The following is a 20,734-nucleotide window of genomic DNA, read 5'->3' as shown; positions in this document are numbered from 1 at the left end:
AAAGAGCTAGACACATTCGAAAGCCCACCACAGAGCCCATCAGCTCTTGAACCACCACCTAAACCGAAAACAAAAGTCCCCGACCCAGACAAGGATTTTAGCCAAGACGAGCTTGAATATATTCAAAAAATCGGCTACCCGAGTCCTAAAGTCGCATTCAAACAGATACTTGAGGAGGAATTTGATCACGAAGGACTCCTGTTTGATGTGCTTGATAAAATCAGCCGAGCAAACCATACAAAGGCCGGTCTCTCAAAGAATAAAGAGAAAAACAGAGATCAAATCGAAGATATTGTGCGACAGGTCAACACGCTGAAAAAATATGCAGACAGAATTAATTTACTTGTGGGTGGTGACGAAATTCTTGTCACGCAAGGTCAAGGTCTCAAGGGTCGCAAAAAGCGAAAATATACACAACCAAAACGAAATGCTTACAAAGTTAATAGCTATGGACAATTTGGCGGTCTCCTCATTAACATTCCTCGCCTACTTAACGAAATGGTGGTTGAAGCGAGTGATCTTTCAACCGGTCAACCGGTTTATGAAAAACAAGGCGACAAATCCCTCATTAATCTCTTAACAAAGAGACACAACCCCAAAACAAACTATTCACAAAAATCGATCGCAATGTTTAAACATCTCTCAAAACTCGCCGGCCTCCCATTGCACAAATCGTCTGGAAAGGCGAAAATGACTGGAGGACTTATATTTACCGATTTCAAAGAACTGAAAGAAAAATTAAAGATGTTGACAGACGCTAGAATAGCGGGTAACACGTCTATTGACCTTCGTAACGCAATAATCGAGATTCTCGATTACATCCTGAAGAAAAACCAAATTTCGAAAAAACAATATGATGCATACATACAAAAACATCTGAGCTAATGGAATCTAAGCTTGACGAATTAATCGCAATCAACAAGGAAATTGCCTTAAATAATAAAACTCCGATTCCCCTCGGTGTCAGCTCTCTAAGTTGTTCGAGGGGCGTAAGCCACGATTTTACTACTACCTTCAACCCTGTGATGAAGTTAGACCCAAACACTAAATACTATGTTGCCCTTGACGAAGTGGCGATGTCGTACGCATGGTACAACGTTAGCAACACCTACAACAACAACAAACTCAAATATAGTCACGATTCTGGCAACACGTGGCATGAAATCGAATTCCCTGATGGGAATTTCTCTTATTCAGAACTAAACGCTTATATTAAGCGAGAGCTGGTTTCTTCAAAGCATAGCAAGACAGGCATCGAGCTTAAATTTGTGCCGTCTATGTTCAAATGTCTGATCGGTCTCGAAGATGGTTATCAAGTTGACCTGCGAACCGGTGACTTTGGAGATCTTATCGGTTTTACAAAGAAAATCGTGACAGCGACTAGTTACGGTGACAAGCTACCGGATATCACTCGCTCGGTGGATGATATTTATATCCGCACGAATATTGTCTCTGAATCGGTGTTCGGTGGGAAACAATCGGATGTTCTCTTCCGCTTTTCGGTTGATAATTTGCCCCTTAGTTTTCCCTTTCATCTCGAACCGATGCAAAAGAAATATAGCAAAATAAACACGGGCACTATCAGAGACTTGCGAATATACATAACCGATTCCCTAGGAAGACCATTAGACCTTAACGGCACGGCCGTCTCACTAACACTTTTGCTAAAGTAAGCGTTTTCAAAAACATAATTATTTATATCATACACTGATATAAATAAAACAAGACTTTGTCATGGTTCGAAAAGATATAAAACTGGGTGCTGATGGCAAACCCATTTTACTAAATATTAACAACACTCACCAAGCGCATAGCGCTTCACCTCAAGAAGGTGAAGGAATTTTCGACGTTGTCAAAAATGTAGCCTCAAAAGTAGCTGCCAAGGTTACAGGTAAAGCTGCGAAAGAGCTTGCAACGAAAGCGGCGACAAAAGCGATTGAGAAGGGTGCTGAGCAAGTCGGTGATAAGATGGGTCAATTAGTTGGTGAAAAGATTTATGATAAATTTACAACACGACCGCAAGGTGACGCAAGTCGCCCACCGCAAGTCACGCCAGTAACGCAAGTCACGTCGGATGCGACAGAGAAAAACAAAGGAGATAAGCTTGTAAAGCTGCTCCAACAAGATAAATCGTGGAGAACCCAAGCGCCAACAAGTACTACTAGCAGTAAAGGTGCTAAGCGTAAAAAAGAACCTTCAGGGGTGTTTAGCGACTTTGATGAACTTTTTTTGTAATAAAAAAGTCTTGACTCTCAACAAGATCAAACATCAACAAACAACAGTAACATGTCTCAGATGAGAACCTCAAAATACGCCAAGGCGTATGAATATTACTCATACGAACTCGATACACCGCTGCAAGCAGCACCGGCCAACAACAACAATCAAGTAAAGACTGGCTATAAATTTACTGTAGACACCTCTTCAGCCTCTGAATCTGTCCCTGACTGGTACAACGCCTTCTTCGAAATAGACCTCAAGATCAACAAAGTAGCAAATGGTGCAAACTACGCTGCTACAGATGCCGCAGCTATTATCAACGGAGGTTTTAGTCTAATCGAAGATCTCAAAATCTCTTTTGATGGCACTCGGGTCCTCGATCTCCCTTCAGCCAACCACGCTGTAAATATAAAGAATCTCACAGAGATGTCTGATGAGCATGCGAAGAAGGTAGGTCCTCGACAGTTTTTTTACAAGGATACGGCTACAGGAGCTACCATCCAAAAGTATACAACACTCGCTCTTGCCGGAAACGCGCAAAACATTGCACCAACTGACAATGCGAATTATAACGAAGGTTTTGCCAAACGACAAACTCTTCTCGCTACAGGTAATGTGGCAGAGAATAATATCCACCTACCGCTCAACCGTTTTGGTTTCTTTGACTCGATGGAGGAACAATTAGCACCCAATGGAAGGGTTTCTATCGAAGTTAGGCTTGAAGACGATGATAACGTCTTGTTCCGATCAAACGCGGCAGCTGCGGGGCGTTACATCATAACTAAGTTCAGATTATGGGTACCTATCATCAAATTCAACGCTCAAGGCCTCAAGAAGTACCTCGAGGAGTATCTCAAACCCCACACATGGAGCTACTTGCGTGAGGAGATCGTTGTATCTGACCCGCTTCGACAAGCAAGCGGTACATTCAGAATAACAAACGCTGTAAAACAACCAAGACACGTGTTTGTGTGGATTGTCAACGCAAACAAGTTTTCATCCCAGGAGCAGAATCCCCTTGTTTTCAACACATACAACATCGCAGATCAAAAATATCTGACAAAGGCTCAACTCAGAGTTCAGAATGGAGAGCGTTATCCAGATCAGCAACTAGACCCAAAGAGTGAGATGGTATGCGCATGGTTAACCCTGCAAGGGTACAACCTCGTTCCCAGGGCCTTTTCCCTTAGTTGGGGGTGGGGCGGGAAAAGGCCCTGGCATCGGCCGGTCAGATCAACATTTTGATTGGTTGATTGATTTAAATAATTTATGTGAACCTTGGTCATAAAATATAATTTATGCATTATTCCGAAGTCATAATGGCGGAAAGTATGCCTACACCAACAAAGATTTCTTCTAGAAATCCGGTTTGCAGACTCTGCGGTGATTCTCGCGAGAGTCGTCATATGCTTCGAATATTTAGCAAAGCTGGTTCATCAAAAGATCTGTGTGCAAAAGTCCATAAAACCTGTGGTATAACTATTTTTGAGGACGATACGAGATCAAAGATCGCATGTCGGAGTTGCGTTACATTCGTAAACAAGATGGAACAGTTTATTCAGAGAGCTCAATCCATGGACAATATGTCGTCCGATCAAAGTTCTGAATATGCTGTAAAGAGATGTGTACAACTTTCACCTTCTTCGCTTCAGCCGTCGAAACGTGTATCAAAGAATTTGCCATGCGAAAGCTCATGCGTCACCTCAGCAGATGAGCTGTCGAAGCGAATCACACCAAAAAAATCTGCAAAGCAGCTTTCCTTCTCAACTCCCCAAGTTGCGACTGTTTTAACGCCTATATCATCAGGAGATAGCTTCAAAATAACTTCTATTGATCAGGCGAAGCGAACAACATCAATTTTTGCAAAACAGCCGTCTTTCTCAACTCCCCAAGATGCTAGTGTTATTGCCACGTCTACAGGACATGATTGTGCAGCCACTTCGGTGGATCAGTCGTTGAGGCTAACAACACCAAGGTCTGAAGGGCAGCCATTTTTTTTAACTCGGCAATCTGTTCTAAGGCCTAAATCAATAGGAGATAATGATTGCACCTCATTAGAAGCTCAATCGTTATTGACTGAAAGACAGCAGAAAATGATTCTACAAGCTGTCAGTAACAGGGATGCAACTGTGTTGACGGCTATCTTGAAAGATTACTGTCCAAGTGTTGTGGACGAGTTAAAAAAGACCAGCAGTGAGGAGTTGAAAACGTCGTGTGCAAAGCTGTGCAAACGTTCGCAAGGTTCCGTTTTATATGGAAATGAATTTGAGAGCATGAACAGTTTCGATTTCAATAAAATTTGGGTCGAATTGAAGACGAACCACCCTTATCTTGTCGAGATTATGAACGCAGTGTCTGGCAAAGAGAAGTCCGTCTCAGACACAAAGCGTGAGCTTCAAGTAAAGTACAGTTTTCTGTACTCGATCCTCATGAACGAGAGATGGCACGAACTCAACCTGGTGAAACGTGTGAATACAGTTCTCATCAATGAAGGTGGATGTACCAAAAAGGTAATTCTTAGCTAAAGATATATATAACATTGGATTGTTATCCTTAATCAACTGCTTTAGTCGCACTGTAGTATTTATTATTCACCAGTGCAATCATGCATTGAATACAATCTGCATTTTATCCTCTTAATTATATAAAGCTCTGCAGAAATTTGATCCTTGTGAGGTAGTTTTGTGTTAGGTTGTGATTGTGATTCTAATTGAAAGATCCATTCAGAAATATATTGTGAGTGATAGGATAAGTATAGGTAATTGCATGACTTGTAGTGGTATTTGGCAATAATACCGCGATTAATATTTCAAAATTGACCGAAATACCACGAGCCGCGAAGCGGTGAGTGGTATTTGGATAATTTTGAAATATTACGAGCCGGTATTATTGCCAAATACCACTACAAGTCATGCTATTATTTCTTTATAACAGAAGCCGAGAAATTTTCGGAAACGCACACGAGTCCTTTATTTCGTTACGGTTGAAAAAACAAACACAGGCCAAAAGGAAAAGGCAAAGTAAAAGGTTGTCATGGTAACCTTGTTATACCATCCATTTTTATTCTGTTTTACCACTATTACGCGAAAATAGGGCCATTATCAACCAATCAAAACTCCGAAATTTCTTGGCTTATATTATAAAGTTGTGAAACAGGAGGTTACTGCATGTGCATGTGTAGTTAATTTGCTGTTAATTTCTGATTCCCTTGTAATCCCTAGCTTCAAGAACGACTGAACAAACTTGGTGTGTGCCTATCATCTGGGAGAAGGGACACCCTGCTGAAGCTCTTAGGGGGTCATTTTTCAGACAAAGTGGTTCAGCAAGTAAAGAGAGGTAGTGTGTTCCGAGGCACTGGTGACAACTGGGACCTGAAAATTTTGAAAGGGCACATGAGAAAGGAAATTCAGAATGAGGATCTACACTTATTTGCCAGTAACTTGATTGAGAACTGAATTAACTTCAATCACTTGCCTAATGACAACCCTAAAGGAAACATCAAAGATTTCCCTCGATATAATTTTTCCTTGAATGTTCCTGAATGGAAACGTTATGCAGAATGTGCCACCATTATTTTTGGTAGAATTGTTCTTGAGTTTTTTCCCAAATTTAAGTTTTTGAAATCTGTTATACCAGATCACATTCCTCATGAGTACAGCCAGCAAATGTCACAGAAGTCTACCATAGTAAGTTTGCCAATCATCAATGCAAATGAAGCAAAGTATGATGATTGTGTTCACATATTAAGAACTTATGAAAAGTGGATTGCTGAAATCTATGTTCAAGCAGGGTTGCTAGATGAACTGCCACACACTGACAATCCACTGATTCCCGACGGGCCTGCAGCATCTGGACAGACAAATGCGCACCAACCAGACACCCATGATGATGCAATGAGGGAGATGAAGATTACATTTGCAGGTGATCAGCTCACTCGGGTCAGATTTGCAGGTGCCAAAGATCTGCTATCTGGTTCTCACACAGCAGCTGATCGTTTTGAACATTGCTCACCTTTTAAACCAGTAATGTGGCATACAAAAGCATCCCTTCTGCAGTATTCTTACTCGTTTCTTCACAAAGCTGAGTCTGTGAATCAAGTTGGCACCTTAAAGTACTTCAGAGAGAAGTACAATAGGAGGAATGCTACCCCATCCAAAGTTCTTGACTCCTATGAAGGAAGTGAAGAGTTGTTCCTCAGCGTGGGGAAAGCTTACATCATAACAGCTGCCCTGAACTTTTTTGGGATGTCAGACCTAGAGGACACTCCCTCAGCACATAAATTCCCAGAAAACATTGCACATAAGAGCTCAGAAAACAAGAAGAAGTACTTTGATGATGCTTTTGGAAAGTTCACTGACAAGTTCCTATTACAGAAAGTAGATGTCAATGACTGTGACGATGAAGATGATTATATAAGAAATTATGCCCTTTGTTGTATTTTCCTGGCTACTCTTGTCATGCAGATGAAGGACACTGCAGGGGAGGGAGATGGCAACAGAAATCTCATCAACCAAAAACTTTTGCTGTCAGTTTTCAAGTCTATGGGGGCTTACAGCAAATATGCTATTGAAATGTTTGTGAGTATAGCTCAGATTGAGTGCCTGCTAACCCCACGCTTATCTGAACAGTTCAAATGGGGATTTTTTGTTAACTGGAGGGGTGGTGCCGGAAAGAATATTGAAGATGATTTGGCCCAAGAAATTTCAAATAGATGCAGTAAACACATTGTCCAAAGGCAGGGACCAAACAAGAGTCTAAACTCAATTAGCAAGGTCTGTAAAGCAACTACTGGCATCCATCAGATTGTAGAGCAGTTTGACTCATCTGTGGGCATCCATAAGACATCTGTGCAACATACAATGTGCAACTCACTTAATGATGAGAAAGAAATGGTGAATGACCTATTGCATTTGAATCCTTTTAATCATGTGCCTGGAAGAAGTCATGACAGCTTCCCTGACATTAAAAGGTCTCCCTTAAGGTATTTGAACATTGTTGACTATCATCAGTGGCTGGCCAAACACATGGGAGAATTATCAACCTAGATACTACTGAGGATGATTGTAGTTATTCACTGACTATTGAATCGCCAAATTCTGCACAATACAAGTAGTAATGACGTAACTGACCTCTCTTAGACCCTTATCTTTCAGTTAAGACTAGTGAGCCACTGAATTTCTGCTGAGATCGATATTTATGGGTTACTGACCAAGTGCAAGGTCGTGATGGCTGGGTATTAGCCACTTCCTTTTTTTGTCTTTTTTTTGCATGTTTATGGACTGAGATGGAGTAAAGCTCCATAAACAGATTTCCAGTATCCAGCCATCTTGAAAGAACAGGCTAGGTCAATTTTGGATTTATTACATGGCTTTTAAGGAAGTTTCGTGCAGGACACAGCAGTTAATCACAAGTGGGTTAGAAAGTGCCATCTTGCCTGCTCACCAAGCTAGTTCTATAATTATATCGTTGAATGAAATATATATACCGTAAGACACTGACTTTTAGTTAAAACAGCTGAATCTCTGAATTTAGCAAAATACAAGTAGTAATGCCTTACTTAACATCTCTGGGATCCTGAATTTTTATTAAAGACAAGTGAGCCATTAAATTTCAGCTGAGATGTTATGGCTTTTATGAGGATAGCCAATAACCTGAAATAATAGCAATAACACTACTAGTACTGTGTAGTGTTGTGCTATTCATGGATCATAATCAAAAACTGATAAGACTTAAAGTGATGTGGCAGTTGATCATGCTTGATATATAATCAATTCTTTTGGGAAACTGAAAAATTTATTGCAGTCAACTTAGAACAAATAAAACTAGGGTGTTTCCTTTCTCTAGGACCAACATAACAGCAGATTTAATCCATTAATATGTCCTATTAATTGTGTGAATTGTACCTTGTTTACTTGTAGCTTATGAGTTCAATATGGTAAACATTTAGCAAAATCTGCAAGTATCGTGGTAAATAAGAAATCTTATCTTAGTAAATAAGAAATTTATCTTGGTAAATAAGAAATTATTTTCGCTTTTACAATGTGACAAGGTCCTGTTTATAAGGAAAATATGTGGGGTACTTATCAGCAGACTCATCCAATTGTCATTGATGGCTGGTTGGTAAGGACAGTGTGTGTGCTTATTTCCAATGACCTACTACAAAATCTCAGCAGATTTCCAACATTAGTACATGTAATATGGGGTTCACAGATCCTTGTGAAGTTTGTGTACTAACAAACTTTAAAAGGTAAACAATCTGATCAGTACCATGGTAGCAACAGAGATAATTAATATCAAAAGTGACTTTTGGTGTGTGAATCAAGATCTATTTAGAGTTGCCCACAGTATTTACAATTTAAGTTGACTTTCTCACCACATTATTGTGCTCAGACATAGCAAAAAGGAAACAAAGGTAAACAAACTGATCGGTATTGTAGAAACAACAGATATAATCAATATCAATATTGATTTTGGTTTGAATCAAGATACCTTGTAGTAGTTTGCAGTCTTTATAATAAGTACTGATGTTCTAATCATCATCAGAGTTCATTACAGTTCTACACAGAGTAGTGTGCTTGCATATTAGCGAAAAGATCTGAGAGGAACAGATTTCATCCCAGATACCAAAGGTCTTCAATAGGTCTGTTTCTGATTCAATATACTCCGCTCCCTCCATAACTTTTGTAACCAGATTGTTATCTACAGAAATGTCAAATAGCATGGAACTCTCTGATGCTGCTTGGGACTCTTGGGCAGAAATTGCACCCCTGATTAATCTTTCAAGGATAACACTGTTATTGTTGGGCAGTAATCTCACCTTGCTTTTAACAACATGAGGTACATCCTCCTCAGTTATTTTGAACTTTCCATCACATATACAGCAACAGTTATCTTGCTGAACACAAGAGAATCCAAAGTAATCTAGAAGAAGTTTCCTCTGACAGGTGTCTTGTGATTTGCAGTAAGTTTTCATTGATTCTTCTACATGTTTCATATTATTTCCAATATCAGAATTATTGTAGTAGAGTGTAGCACACGATGAAAGTCCTGTGCGACCGGCCCGACCAATTTCTTGCATGTATGCTTCAAGGCTACTTGGTGGTGTTATGTGAATAATGTTCAGCACATAAGGAGCATGAACCCCCATGCCAAGTGCTGATGTTGCAAAGAGCACCCTCACCCTCGAATTTTCTTTCTTTATTTCTGACAAAATATCTTTCTTCATGCGACTTGTTTGGGGGGCATGAAATTGAGCAAACAGTCTTGCAGTGGGTTCTGAAGTTTCTCCAACATACTGCTTGTCTCCCAATATTCTTTCAAATAATCCATAAGCATATCCACAATATTTCAATTTTAAGTAGACAATTGTCATGGGATAGTTTTCTCTTTGAATTGCTAGTTGATTGGCAATTGGCCCAAGGATTTGATCATAACTTTCATCCCCATGGTGGTTACTCCATCGCAATTTCTTATTCAGATATATGTTTACCCGGTTGGGGTTTTGTGCAACAATTTTGCACTCATCTTTTAAACACAGACTTCGCTTCAAGCCCCTCAATAAATGAGGTGGTGCTGTTGCTGTTAGAGCCATTGTGGGTACATTAGGAAAAAAGGCCTTCAACACCGAAAGATCTTTGAAGTCCTTTCTAAATTCTTCACCCCTGAAAAAGAAAAGTAAACCCTGTAATATATATATCTATATCTATAACGTTTTCTTTTGAGTTAACATGTTTCTGTAGAAGTATCTTTTGTATTTCATAATAGCTCCCTCATATGGATGGATGTCTATTAATAACTAAAAAGTATACTGTGTATACTGGTATATTTATTTTATCTTGAATTTATCTTTTAGCAAATGGCTTTATCTCCTTATTTACAGGTTATTTTAGGTTTGGGGGTCAACTTAATATAGAGCTTAGGTTCTTCCCTGTTGGCACCTTCTTTGTAATTGTTCAACTAAGAATAGTTCAGTTGTAGGGGCATGGAGACAAAGGTGAACATTCCACTTCTAAATCACAAAGCAATGCATCAAGAATTTGGAAAACTGCATGCCAGAATAAAACCATAGACAATTAATCTTGTTTCCTTGTACTGGCAAATAAATATAGATCAGTGAGCGGTGTAAATGTCACAGGAATCATAGATGAATTAGTTCCTAGAGAAAAATCTATCATACTCTATAAATAGAGAATACAGCAGAATTTCACCGTAAATACAAGTCAGTGCTGCAACCGTGCTTTAATTAGTTTTCCGAGACATAAGCTTATATAGATAATTTACTCTCTGAAACAAATATGAAATGAACAAACAAGAAATTAATAAATTTAGGCACTTACCATAATTCAACGCAGTGTGCTTCATCAACAACACAGGCCACAACATTGTCTTGAAAGACTTTGCTTCCCATCAATTCTCGCCCTTCCTTACTTAATAGAGTCTCTGGATGGGCGAATACGATCGAAGTGTTGCCGTTCACTACATCCTGAGGAAACTTTGTTGTGATCACGGCCACATGCTCGCTTGTTTCTTGTTCATTTCCGAACAAGTTCTCGGCCGTTTCTTTTGCGTTTACAGGTACCTGTAACACATCAGCGGTTATCCTCCGAGCTTTTAAAACTTTCAACTGGTCTTCAATGATGGAATTCAAAGGGCATACTACAATAACTATGTTCTTGGTTGTCTTGACAGGAAAGAAATTCGGTAGAAGGTGAAAAAGAATCGACTTGCCAAATCCAGTAGGTAGGACTCCGATAACATCCTGGCCTTTCAGCACATATTCAAAACACTTCATTTGAAGAGGTTTTAAATTCAATGATGGAAAATTACCTATATTCAAAGAAAATCCGACTCGGCGAAGGACTGACAAAAACTCTTCTGCACTCGGCGGGACCACCATCTTGAATATTTCTGTTAATATATGAATTCAGTACACCCAAGATTTTTGGGTGTTTTGAGATCATGTGACCGGCCGATCCCAGGGCCTTTTCCCGCCCCACCCCCAGCTCCACCCACCAACAAAGGGAAAAGACCCTGGGAACGAGGTTGTGCAAGGGTACTCAAAGTTTGCAACCAGCTCACAACTCTTTGGCCCCACCATCGATCTGAAACAGTTTCAAGATCTGTACGGCATCCTCTACTTCGATCTCACAAAACAGACACCCGAGCTACTAACAAGAACAACAGGTTTAGATTTCGAGTACTCTCTCAACGGTGCTACCAACGCCGACTACTACATCTATACCCTTGTTTTGAACAATGAAGAAGTAAGTATAGAAACTATGTCTGGAAAGGCTGTCATTAGGACTTAGATCACAACAAGCCTTTGGCTGATCTGTGATCTTTTTTCGAATTTATTATATGTTTCATATAATAAAGCATTATGACGACATATCACCCTTACGGAGTTAGCCTCTCAGATGGACAACGAAAGAAGCTTGCTAAAGCTTACGCTTCACACTCGGCTATCACTCTTCGCCTCTCACACAATGAACTGAGTGGCCCCGACGAGATGATGCTGACAAAGACTCAATTAAATCGAATTAAAAAAGCTGCAGCCGGAGGAAAGGGAGTAGACCTCAAGATCAGCAAGACGCAGATCAGAAAGGTTGCACAGCATGGTGGTAGCCTCTTCTCATCACTTTTAGCGCTCGGTTCAAAAGTATTGCCCAAAGTAATACCAACTGTAACGAAATTCGCCACAAAGGCTCTACCCGGACTTGCGACAGGTGCGCTCACAAGTGTAGGTAATTTTGTCACAGACAAAGTCTTAGGTGCGGGTCTCGTCCCAAACTCGAAAATTAAACAGCTCATTGAGTACAAAGATTATCTGACAGAGAAACAGAAGAAGGACATTCTCGCCGCGCTTCAATCTGGCGGTGATTTGAAAATAAAGCTGACTAAGAGACAGCAATCAGGCGGTTTTCTCGGCACACTTCTCGCCAGTATCGCTGCACCGCTAGTTCTCAAAGCGCTGACCGGTGGCGGTACACCGGTGGTACACCGAAAAGGGGGAAAAGGGCTGCAAAACAGACGACCTGGTGGTAAAAACGGAGGTGCTTTGCAGAACAGACCGTATTGGGAGGGAATGCCACAACAGTCACCGTGGATTCCACAGTTTGATGGACCTGTAACAACCGTAGGGCGAGGTCGAAAAAAAACGAAAAAACAAAAAGGAGAGGGGATTCTACTGGGGAAAAACTCACCCTTCAACGGAATACCGATCGTAGGAGACATCTTCTAAAACCCTCCTTTGAAAACAAACCCATAACAAACCTAGATATCGAAGCGTGGGTAAACTACCTCAAGATCCCAAACTTTGGTGGTGTAATCTCGAGAGATCACATAAAAGATTGTAAACCAAAGCATTGCTATGTGATGAACCTTAACGAGTCACATGAAAGCGGATCACACTGGGTAGCAATGTTTTTCGGTTCTAACCTCATCTATATTTTGACTCGTTCGGGCTACACCCACCCGAGGAAGTTGTAACGCTTTCCAACACCTTTGATGTTAACTATGCATACAACAACGTGCAATATCAAGCTATGTTGAGTGTGTTGTGCGGCTATTATTGTCTGTGGTTTTTGAACGAGGTAAGCCGCAAGGTGAAAAGACGCGATCTTGCTCATAAGAGTTTGCACTCTGTCTTCAACGATGTGGTAAAACCTCTGTCACACAGCGACACCTCGTCAAACGAGCGCTTCATCGTAAAGTACTTTACCGAAGTATAAGGCAAAAAACAAAAAAAAAGCATGGGGTGGTCAGACGGTTTTCACCAAATTGATCCAAGAGCGGATGGAGCATCGAAGGAAGGCCCTGAAGGGCCGCCAGGTCCTAAAGGCGACGCTGGCCCCACTGGACCGCAAGGCCCGCAAGGTCCTAAAGGCGACACCGGCGCTACTGGCGCACAAGGTCCGAGAGGTGTAAAGGGGGACAAAGGCGACAAAGGTGACACCGGCACCGCCGGTGTGCGAGGCCCGCAAGGTCCGCGTGGTGCTACAGGTCCGCAAGGTCCTAAAGGCGACACCGGCTCGCAAGGTCCTAAAGGTGACACCGGCTCGCAAGGTCCTAAAGGTGACGCTGGTCCTCAAGGCGCAAAAGGTGACACTGGTCCGCAAGGTGCAAAAGGTGACAAAGGCGACAAAGGCGACAAAGGCGACACCGGCCCGCAAGGTCTGCAAGGGCCTGCTGGATCGAGAGGACCTACAGGGCCAAGAGGCTTACAAGGAGTGAAAGGCGATAAAGGTGACAAAGGCGACAGAGGCCCTGCCGGCCCGCAAGGCCCTCAAGGGCCTGCCGGCCCCGCCGGTTCATCAGGGTCGGGCAGTAACATCGATCTCTCAGATTTGAAGAAGAAAATAACTTTCACAAGCACACATGGAGCAGACCGACAGGTTACAGGTCTAAGCGATCAACCACTCAGCGGTACAGCTGCGGTGAATCTCAACAAACTCAACACCGAATTGGGGAAGAAGGCTGATTCATCGACTGTTTTGAATGGCTTGAGTGGTAAAGCAGATACATCAGCCGTTATGCTATTGGATGGTACCCAGAAGATGACTGGCAACCTCGATATGAACGGCAAAGATGTGATCAACACCAAGAGAGAGAATTATCTAGGCATGACAACACAACAACAAGCAACATACGAGAATTCAAACACTCTCGTCTCGAGATACGAAGCAGGTTCGATCAAGAGACATCTGCAGGCATATCTCGATATGACAACTCTCAGCAATGTTACTCAAGTCTACGTTGACAATACAAAGAAGACAGTACCAAGCTTTCGCAACCTTAATGACAAGCAGACTTTAGACGCGCGTAAACGTAAAATCGTGAATCTGCCTGACACCTTCTCAGATAATGATGAAGCTGTTAGTATGAAGTATGTAGATACAACTGTTATGAATGTGCATACTATAGCTCAAAGAAAGGTTGACAAGGGGGGTGACACCATGACGGGTGATCTTGCAATGGGTTCCAACAAAGTCACTTCTAGTCATACAGCCGCAGCCGATGACGAACTGGTCAACAAAAAATTCGTCGAAGATAAATTAGCGCATAACATAGCAGGTCCTCAGCTGAGTAACGACCTCTCATACATCATGAGCAGCAACGGCCAGTTCTCTGACGAGGACGACATCACCGGCAAAAATATCACAGACCAGGTTGTGCTGTATCCCACAAACCCTCGAACAAAACCGTTCGACTTAAGCCTGGACACCGCCAAGGGTTATTATTCTTCTCGTTTTGGCGTGAATATGTATCAAGCAGATCGATCAGAATACACCGTCGTCTGTGAGGTGTGTTGGCGATCAAGTAAAGTCGATCCAAACAGTGTGACTCTAACGGCAACCAGCAGTGTTGAAACGATTTCTAGCCAGCGTAGCAATCGATTTGAAAATCACATCATCGCTCTCATTCACATGACGAAGTGGAGTAACGCAACGCCTAATTATTTGATGTTTGACGTAGTGATCAAATACAAGTCGGGTCAGTCTTACGATCAGAAACTCCCCATCTGGGTGATAGTCTATGGATCAAAGGGCTATCACAACAGCATACCGAAAGAAGTGTGGACGAGTTGGTACAGCTTTGTGAGTGGTGGTGTTCATATAAATTCTGCGCTTACTCTCGAAAAACAGCCGACTGTTGCCACTTCAGCGGTAACGAAAAAGTATGTCAATGATATCCAAACATCTTTACAGACAAATATCGATACAAAAGCGACAAAGACGGCGCTGACAAACGTAACAAAGAAGATCTGGTATCGTGGAAACTGCGCTCATAACAACGCGTCACAGGTAACATTTTACGTAAATGGGACGTCAGGTCATTCCACAAACGTATCACAGAGTAATAACGCAGATTTCACAGTGAACAGTTTAGACAATACAAAACTAATAGTCGTAAACGCCGGCCTGTATCTGGTCACATACATCGATGGTGTCCAGTCTCAACATCTACATAATCTCAAGTTTACCTTGAGCAATTCCTTTGTCACCACAGCAAGCGGTATATTGATGGCGTTACCCAACACACGAAAGGCTTGGGTTAATACCGCTAATACCGTTTTGTTGTATTTCCAAGCTAACACAACACTGAGCATAGCGACAGATAACAGCGCTACTCTACTTGATGGACGGGATTGGAGTCATCTGTTGATTGTGAAGCAGGATTAGGGCAAGACCTTGTCCTGTGAAAAAAAAAGCTAATTTTATTATGAGACGCTCATAATAAAATGTCTGACGCTGCCATCTTCAACTTTAATCACATCGATTACTCGATCGGTGAAGAGAAGATCGATGAACTCAAGGCTCTATACAAACACTACCACAAGAAGTGGTGGTGCTCACGCAAGATATTCACCATCTTCAAACGAAAGAGCCTTCTCTGCAAACTGGGGAGTACCACGCTCATCGTTATCGGTGGGATAGTCGGTGGAGTAACCCTAAATCCGATACCCCTCGCTACAATATCTGGCACCGGCCTCCTTCTCAAAACGTTTACAGAAGTGAAAAAGTTTGACAGAAAGATAGATATGAGCAAATTCGCTTTCACTACCTATGAGAAGATCTTGACCGATCTGAGAAGCTATCTGAGAGGAAGGGCCTTCAACAGCGCTTCGTTTCTCGATGAGGTGAAGCTTATCGATGACACCATCACAGATCTTTGCCCGATATTTCAGTCGAGTAAGGTACTCAAGCAGTATGAAAAACGCTTCGGTGAAGCTTGAACCTCTTTGAGGTTCGGTCTTTCCTTTTTCGTTTTCGAAAAAGGAAAAAAAAGACCAAAGGCCTAATTCTACAAGCTTGTTCATACTTTCAGTTTTAGATATCTTTTTATGTATTCATTATATTGTTTTTTCGAAATTTCATTTTCTCTGAGAAGTTTATCGAGAATCTCGAATATTTCGTTACAAATGTTAATAGATGTGTTACCCGCTTCTATAGCGGCTGTCAACATCTTTAATTTTTCTTTGATTTCGTCAGAGTTTGTCCACGACAAGATTGGAATGTCGTTAAAGAGCGAGTTTTTACCCAATATCTTTTCGGGTGCTTTCACCATCTTATTACCGTCAGTGACTTCACAATCAGAGTCTGCTCCGGCAGATGTGCCTGGCATCCAGAGTGGTGGTGGTGGTAAATTGCGCCAGTAGTCCTCGGTTGCTTCAACGCCATATTCTTCTTCGTCTTCAGCAGGGTTTTCCTTTTCAAATAAAGTTTAAGTCGATAAAAGTAAAGCAGGCGGAGACAATTTGGGTGCGTAGCGCTCAACATGAGCGCCGAAGGCGCGAACTTCTAGGGGGGTCCGGGGGCATGCCCCCCCCCCCCGGAAAATTTTGAAAAATTAAGTGCTCTGAGACGCAATCTGGTGCATTTTGGTTGCCCAAATGAAGCAGATGAACAGGCTTCACAAACACAAGAAATGACAACGTATTTAATAAAATGCAGCCCTTTTCTGTTACATCATATGAAATTTTGCAACAAAAATACGAATATGACCTATTTGATTCATCAATCACATAAATCTTTTGAGATATTTTAGCTAATAATTATCTAATAAAGCAGTCAGATAATTCAAGGCGAGAGTGGGGCATGGCTAAAACTCATCCTCAGAAACAGAGTCAAGGCCTGAATCTTCGTCTGATATGTTTTGTTCTGTGCAGTCTTCACCAGCCAAACCTAAGCTCTCTGCGACTATCATCTCTGCTTCTTGTTGTTTACTCTGTTCTTCTTCCTCTGCCTCCTTATTTAAGTCAATTACTATGTCAGTTTGGGTTGCAGCAGAGAAAAAGGCAGCACGTGGTAGTTCCGCATTCTCCTTTGGGGGTTGTCGTGGCTGGTTCACTCGTTTCAATTTGTACCTTGATTTGTCATTCAGCCAATGCTGTGAAGAAAGATAGCATATCTAAATGGAAGACGCTACATCAACAGCTAAAGGGAAAGTGACAATTTAATGAGCCTGTACCTTTGTAGCATCTTGAATTATGCTGTCTGCGTCAGCCAAGGTTGGTCCATTAATGGAAACTTGTAGGAGAACATTCAACATGTCATCCTTAAGCAAGCTTCGTAGCCTAAAATAAGGAAATTTCATATAGGTGTCAGGAGAAATAAAGCAAAATATAATTTTATTTTATTCTACTGATAATAACAATGCTACGGCATATTACCTTGTCTTAATTCGCTTTACAGCAGAAGCCCCCCTCTCTGGCCAAGCATTTGTTACAGGGGCTGAGTAGCAAATCTCTGCGACTTCAGACAGCAGTGGGTACTGTTTCTGAGACTGGCATAGCTGCCTCAAAGAAAACTCCATGTCCTGAGTGAGAAAACGGGAAAATGGTAGTCATTATCAATACAGTAACACGAAAGTTATACGAACATTAATACATTCTGACCACTCCTTTTAGGGCTGTGTACACTGCAAATGTTATTATCTTTCTCGTGGTTTTCAAGTTCATAAATGACCTACCCCCTGAAAGTCAATGAGATCAAATTTGAAACGATGCCATTCTGCCATGAACTGGTCCACATCATTACTGAAAAAGTGTTTGGCCAACAACATCACATCTGCCTCCCCATAGCTTTTGAAGTCCGAATGTTCCTTTCTAGATTAATATCGATAATAATAAAAGCTTCATTAGTACTGCAAACTAGCTGAGCTGATTTTCAAAGGTTAAAATTGCATTTGCATATTACTAAACTAAGTGTAACTTCATGAATTGTAACGGAAATAACCCTCTCACTTAATAGATAAAAATACATACCTAGGTATAAGCCCTGGATGGAAAACTTTAAAGGCAGAGAAGATGTCTTGACATTTGGAGAACCGCTTGTCGATGTTCTGAATCAAACTTGTCACATATTTAACTTTCAGGTTGGCCAATCTTCGCTCATCTGATTGTGTAAGCTCAATGTTAGTAGCAGACAGGGGACCATTCCTAAGATCAGCCGTGAGGTTTTTGATGAACTCTGTTTTCTTTGCTTCCTCTAGTAGCTGATTCAGTTGGGCCTTTGCGTAGCCAATGCTGCCTTTAATGTGGGCATATGACAATTCGCCTTTCTGAAAGGTCTTGCTGAGGGTACTAAGAATGGGAAGCACCTCACCAAGCAGATATAGGGTTCCTAGGAAGTAGCCTGAGTACATCTTTTTGTACAGTCCTCCAGCTGTTGCACTTTCGGATTCCAGCTCCTTTAGAGCCAAGAGGAGGGGGTAGATGCACTTCTTGACAGATTTCACTGATGCCTCAAAGCTAAGCCAGCGGGTCTTGCATGCTTTCTGGAGCTTTGTTGCCACGGCCTTTTTCCCTTTTGCACTTAGTTGTACGGTGTTGACGTTGGCTTGTATCTTGATGAAAGTCGCCATTTTCTTGGGCGAGTTTTCAAGAAGCTGCCAGACCTGCCTAAGGCAGTTGTGAACGTTGTCGATGTATTTCACATCGTCTTCTTTACTGGTATCAACAGTTGCCAAAGCTAGTCTATGACAGACGCAATGAAAGGTGAGAATTGCAGGGAAATCTCTGCGAAGAAGTCCAGCCAAGCCATTTTGTTCTCCTGTCATTACTGATGCACCATCAGTACAGACTGAGGCAAACTTTCTGGTGTCTAGGGATTTATTTTCCAAACCTTGAAGCACAGCTGCCTTTATGGTCGGAGAATTCGCACTAGAGCTTTCGCCACTCAAAAGGTTAGTTGTAAAAAGGAACTTGGTGTGTTTAGAGGCTTTCTTATCTACATACTGGATGAAGCAGATCATCTGCTCTTGAACAGCAATATCTGTAAGGTCGTCTATGAGCAGTCCAAAACATCTGGCGGCCTGAGCATCTGGCAAAAAGGAGTTACAAACCGCATCTCCCAATGCTAGCATCATTTCTTTTTGCACTCGTTGACTTCTGTGTTGGAAGTACTTGATCTCTTCACCCCCTTGCAACGCTACAAGCTCATTTAGATGGGCTGCTTTCCTATTCGATATCTCCTCTTTCATCAGGAAATATAGATTACGCATGACGCATTCAATTGTTTTTGCCTCCGCAGCTTTTCTGTTGCTGACTTCTCTCTGGAAAATACTTCCCCTCTGTGTGTGTTCAAGTTGGATAACTTCATTGTGTGTTCTACTGTTGAGATGCCCCACCAATGCCGAGGACTTGAACCTCACTGCGGGCTCTGCAGAGAATTTCTCTTGCTTATTTTGTGTAGAGTGGACATTGTGCTTCTTGCACAGGATACAATACACCCCTTCACCTTCTACAAACACAGGCCACCAGTATCCGCTTGCTGCACAGTAGGCAATGTCAGCTTTGCATAGCCATGCGTGATTAAACAGCTTTTCTTTCTTCTTGCCCTTGTTTGCTTCTAGCTGCCTGGAAATCTCTTCTCTACTGAAGGTACAACCCGCATCACAGATATCGTGGTGATGAATTCTTGATTTCTCTCCAGGAAAAAGGTCTTCCAACATCTCTTGTGTAGGCATTTTAGATTGATTATCCAATGGTTTTTTGCTTACGTTTGTTACAGGCACAGCAGATGGACTTTTTTCTACTGAGGGAACTTTTTCCACATTTTCTGCTGATGTGTAAGGCAACGGAGCACATCTATCATTAGAGTCAGCTTGTGGTGCATCAGACTGTGTGAGATCTGCAGATGTGGATGCATCTGATGAAAGAAAGTTACTGTTATGTTAAGATAATGAAAAGTGTAATTGTATTTATACAGTAAATAAGTGTTGTCAAAATGTTTTCTTGCCTGACACCCGTTTTTTGGTGAAAAATGTCTGAATCCCGGCCTGTTTGGAACATTGTCTCTTTTGGCTCATGTTCGAGAACTACACTGTGATGTTGCACTGCAAAAGTAATGCATAATAATGATATCTTTACTTATATAAGAAGTCAAGGATATAATTTATCAACACCTCCAATAGGCATCGTTTTTTCTTTACAACCAAAGAGAGTCTGGAAGTTCGCTTGCAGCCTCAAAACAGACTGGGCACGACTGGTTCCAAATATGGCACGTTGATTATGCAATCGAGCACATGGCGACAAACAGTGACAAACAGCAACAAACAAAGTGGTTGTATCTTCGCCCGTTCATCCCTCAGGCAATACTGGGCACGTTACTAATAAATATTAATGTAAAACAACACTCGAATCGATCTGGAAGAATTTCACATCAAGATATTAACACAAGAATCAAACAGATCAAAGGTGAACAAAAACACGAACATCACAAAAATATTTCGCAATTTTATCCCGCACGATCGGCTTATCACTTTACTTCGGTTTATAGCTTGACCCGAGATAATATTTTTTATGCTTTCGCTTGGTGAGAATAAGTAGTTCCTAGTTAAAGTATATCTGTTTAAACTAAAACAGTGAGAAGCCGAGAAGTCAAGAAGATAATTGACCTTTCAAATAGTGATTAATTATTGTCTGCGTTAAATTTATTTTGCTTCGAATTCACGAAAGCTAAATGAAGCGTATTTGAAATGAAAAGGCGACACACCTCATAAACAAAGGACC

The 20,734-nt window shown here is 41.5% G+C and overlaps 2 protein-coding genes across 2 annotated transcripts; one reads left to right on the top strand and one right to left on the bottom strand.

Annotated features, from left to right (window-relative positions):
• Nucleotides 1–3,383: 3,383 nt before the first annotated feature.
• Nucleotides 3,384–8,708, top strand: LOC111337794 (uncharacterized). The gene is made up of 2 exons (XM_088763433.1): nt 3,384–4,730; nt 5,442–8,708. The coding sequence occupies exons 1-2, from the start codon at nt 3,519–3,521 to the stop codon at nt 5,673–5,675; spliced, it is 1,446 nt and encodes a 481-aa protein (XP_088619559.1). The 5' UTR covers nt 3,384–3,518; the 3' UTR covers nt 5,676–8,708.
• On the bottom strand, nt 8,525–11,220 carry LOC148727791 (ATP-dependent DNA helicase Q1-like). The gene is made up of 2 exons (XM_088763428.1): nt 10,557–11,220; nt 8,525–9,881 (listed from the first exon to the last, which is right to left on the bottom strand). The coding sequence occupies exons 1-2, from the start codon at nt 11,114–11,116 to the stop codon at nt 8,750–8,752; spliced, it is 1,692 nt and encodes a 563-aa protein (XP_088619554.1). The 5' UTR covers nt 11,117–11,220; the 3' UTR covers nt 8,525–8,749.
• Nucleotides 11,221–20,734: the final 9,514 nt, after the last annotated feature.

This window comes from Stylophora pistillata, chromosome 6 (assembly GCF_964205215.1).
Source record: "Stylophora pistillata chromosome 6, jaStyPist1.2, whole genome shotgun sequence".
Taxonomy (NCBI): Eukaryota; Metazoa; Cnidaria; class Anthozoa; order Scleractinia; family Pocilloporidae; genus Stylophora; species Stylophora pistillata.
Note: the sequence above shows the minus strand (reverse complement) of the source record. Positions and strands in the feature narration are given on the sequence as shown.